Here is a 3286-nt window from a genome sequence, read left to right as displayed (position 1 = left end):
CCAAGTATCCTCTGTCCTCTAATCCTGTTTGTCCCTAACACCGTCCTCTCCCTCTCCCTCTCTGGGTGTTTGAGGCCAATTTACAGCAGCCTTTTCCTGGAGCCCCTCTGGGCACAGGGCGAGAAGCAGCTTCCGATGGAGAGAGCGAGAGAGAGAGAGAGAGAGAGAGACCCCGAGAGAGGTAAAGACAATAATGCTGGTGCAACAGTTCTGACCGTCGCTAACCTGAATAATGCCGAGGACCAGTCCGGCCAACACCATCCCTAAGCCAGCGAGTAGATACGGCAGGAGGACCTGGGTGCAGACTTTCAAGGACGATTCCTCCTTCCGTTTCACCGCAGCCCCTTTCTCCCTCGCTCGCTCCTGCGCTCCCCTCTCCAGCCCCCTCGCGACCTTCTCATCGATCTCCCTGCCCTCGCCTCTCACTCGGAGGTTCTGCTGCATCCGCTCCATGTCCTTCGACCTCCGCTCTCTTTTCCTTCTCTGTAGCTTCCCTTCGTCCATCTCACTCTTGGAAAAGGAACAAATTAAGAATAAAGAACATCAAATGATTAAAATACGAAATAGAAAAACCACCGACTGTACAATACACATATACTGTGCGACACACGCACTTATACAGGCTTTCCCGTGTACAATCAGGAAGAATAACCAGATGAGCCGTGGGGAGTGGGACTAATTAGATGTAGTCGTTTGGTAGAACTTGAGCATTGCTGAAAAAAACAGACATTTTTGTTGAGGCTTTTTGCCTTGCACTCCTCAGGACAATCTGCTGTCCTTACCCGGTCTGGCCTACATGTGACTCCACACCCGCAGCGATGTGGTTGACTCTGAAACAGCCCAGCCAGGCAATCAGCTGTATCAAACCGCTGGAAAGTCAATAAGGAATGTGTACCTACACCACACGGGCTGCAGCTCACCCCCACCTTCTCATGGGGCAATTAGGGATGGGCAATAAATGCTGGCCTAGCCAGCGACACCCACATCCCGTGAATGAATAAAAAAAACCCCACATTTTAAAGCCAATGAAGCGCTTTTGAAGCATAGCCACTGGTGTAATTTAGGAAACCTGCTCACTGACGCCCAGTTTGTGTTCTGCCAGGGCCACTCAGCTCCTGACCTCATTACAGACTTGGTTCAAACATGGACAAAAGAGCTGAACTCCCGAGGTGAGGTGAGAGTGACTGCCCTGGACATCGAGGCAGCATTTGACCGAGTGTGGCATCAAGGAGCCCCAAAACTGGAGTCAATGGGAATCAGGGGGAAAACTCTCTGCTGGTTGGAGTCATACCTATCACAAAGGAAGATGGTTGTGGTTGTTGGAGGTCAATCATCTCAGCTCCAGGACATCACTGCAGGAGTTCCTCAGGGTAGTGTCCTCGGCCCAACCATCTTCAGTTGCTTCATCAATGACCTTCCTTCCATCATAAGGTCAGAAGTGGGGATGTTCACTGATGATTGCACAATGTTCAGCACCATTCGCGACTCCTCAGATACTGAAGCAGTCCATGTCCAAATGCAGCAAGATCTGGACAATATCCAGGCTTGGGCTGACAAGTGGCAAGTAACATTCGTGCCACACAAGTGTCAGGCAATGACCATCTCCAACAAGAGAGAATCCAATCATCGCCCCTTGACATTCAATTGCATTACCATCACTGAATCCCCAACTATCAACATCCTCGGGGTTACCATTGACCAGAAGCTGAATTGGACTAGCCATATAAATACTGTGGCTACAAGAGCAGGTCAGAGGCTAGGAATCCTGTGATGAGTAACTCACCTCCTGACTCCCCAAGGCTTGTCCACCATCTACAAGGCACAAGTCAGGAGTGTGATGGAATACTCTCACTTGTCTGGATGAGTGCAACTCCCACAACACTCAAGAAGCTTGACACCATCCAGGACAAAGCAGCCGCTTGATTGGCACCCCATCCACAAACATTCACTCCCTCCACCACTGACGCACAGTAGCAGCAGTGTGTGTAGCATCTACAAGATGCACTGCAGGAATTCACCAAGGCTCCTCAGACAGCACCTTCCAAACCCACGACCACTATTATCGAGGACAAGGGCAGCAGATAGATGGGAACACCACCACCTGGAAGTTGCCCCCCAAGTCACTCACCATCCTGATTTGGAAATATATCACCGTTCCTTCACTGTCGCTGGGTCAAACTCCTGGAACTCCCTCCCTAACAGCACTGTGGGTGTACCTACACCACGTGGACTGCAGCGGTTCAAGAAGGCAGCTCACCACCAGCTTCTCAAGGGCAATTAGGGATGGGCAATAAATGTTGGCCCAGCCAGCGACACCCACATCCCATGAATGAAGAAAGAAAAACTCAGGAGTCAATCTGTGCACAGCAATATCCCATAAAATGCAATGTGCTAACGACCAGACAATCTGTTTTAGCGATGTTGGCTGAGTGATAAATATTGGCCCCAGGACACTGGGGAGAAAAAAATCTCTCGATCACTGTTTCAAAGAAGAACAGGGGAGTCTACCCCAGGGTCCTGAGGTCAACATAACCCTTCACTAACACCTAAATTCAGATTATCTGGTCACAATCGCATTGCTGTTTGTGGGAGCTTGCTGTGCACAAATTGGCTGCTGCATTTCCTCAACTGCAACAGTGACCACACCTCAAAAAGTACTTGATTGGCTGTCGAGGACTTTGGCGTCTCCTGAGGATGTGAAATGCAAATCTTTTTTCTTTAAAGGTGTTTAACTCACCCCTAGAATGGATGGTCTCAACATTCCTATAATTTGGATGCTCTGAATCCAATTTGTTTTACTCTTGTGTAGAACTTGTGGAACCCCTGGGATGGGGTGGGAGGGGAGGGTACCAGGTTCAATCCCCAGCCTACTATACTCAGGAAGCTGGGGTTGGGAGGGGGGCTACCATTTGGCCTCAGTGTCCTGGGTTAATGAGGCTAGGAGAGAGAATCTGTCGGGACCCCTGCCCCAGGTCTGGGTGTCCTGATGCCGGCCGGTCTCTGTGATGCCTTCCACAGTCAACCAGCTCTTACTCCGGGGGGCTCGAAATCAGGAAGGAGCGAAGGGAATGGGTCAAAATAACAAAAGAGGGGGTGTAAGGGGGTAAGGAGAGTGAGGACAGGACGAGCAACGTCAACTCCGGACTCCCAGAAAAGTTTCTAAACTTCGGGGAAACTTCCTCCGGCCTCGGGTTCCGGGACATTGCCCGCCTCTTCCGCCCGCTACTCATCAGCAAAACCCCTTCATAAACCCTCAGGGAACCTGCAGCAAACTCCCAGCAAAGCA

At 50.6% G+C, this 3286-nt stretch overlaps 1 protein-coding gene across 1 annotated transcript in view; it reads right to left on the bottom strand.

The window, feature by feature from the left end:
• Positions 1-2786, bottom strand: part of LOC144681487 (solute carrier family 41 member 1-like) — a 31578-nt gene extending 28792 nt beyond the window's left edge. The window contains exons 1-2 of the mRNA XM_078543110.1: positions 2738-2786; positions 128-510 (exon numbers count right to left, since the gene is read on the bottom strand). Coding sequence (XP_078399236.1) covers positions 128-510; positions 2738-2761 — 407 coding nt within the window. The 5' untranslated portion in view covers positions 2762-2786. The remainder of the gene's footprint in view (positions 1-127; positions 511-2737) is intronic.
• Positions 2787-3286: the final 500 nt, after the last annotated feature.

Source organism: Cetorhinus maximus, chromosome 6, assembly GCF_964194155.1.
Source record: "Cetorhinus maximus chromosome 6, sCetMax3.hap1.1, whole genome shotgun sequence".
In the NCBI taxonomy this organism is placed as follows: Eukaryota; Metazoa; Chordata; class Chondrichthyes; order Lamniformes; family Cetorhinidae; genus Cetorhinus; species Cetorhinus maximus.
Note: the sequence above shows the minus strand (reverse complement) of the source record. Positions and strands in the feature narration are given on the sequence as shown.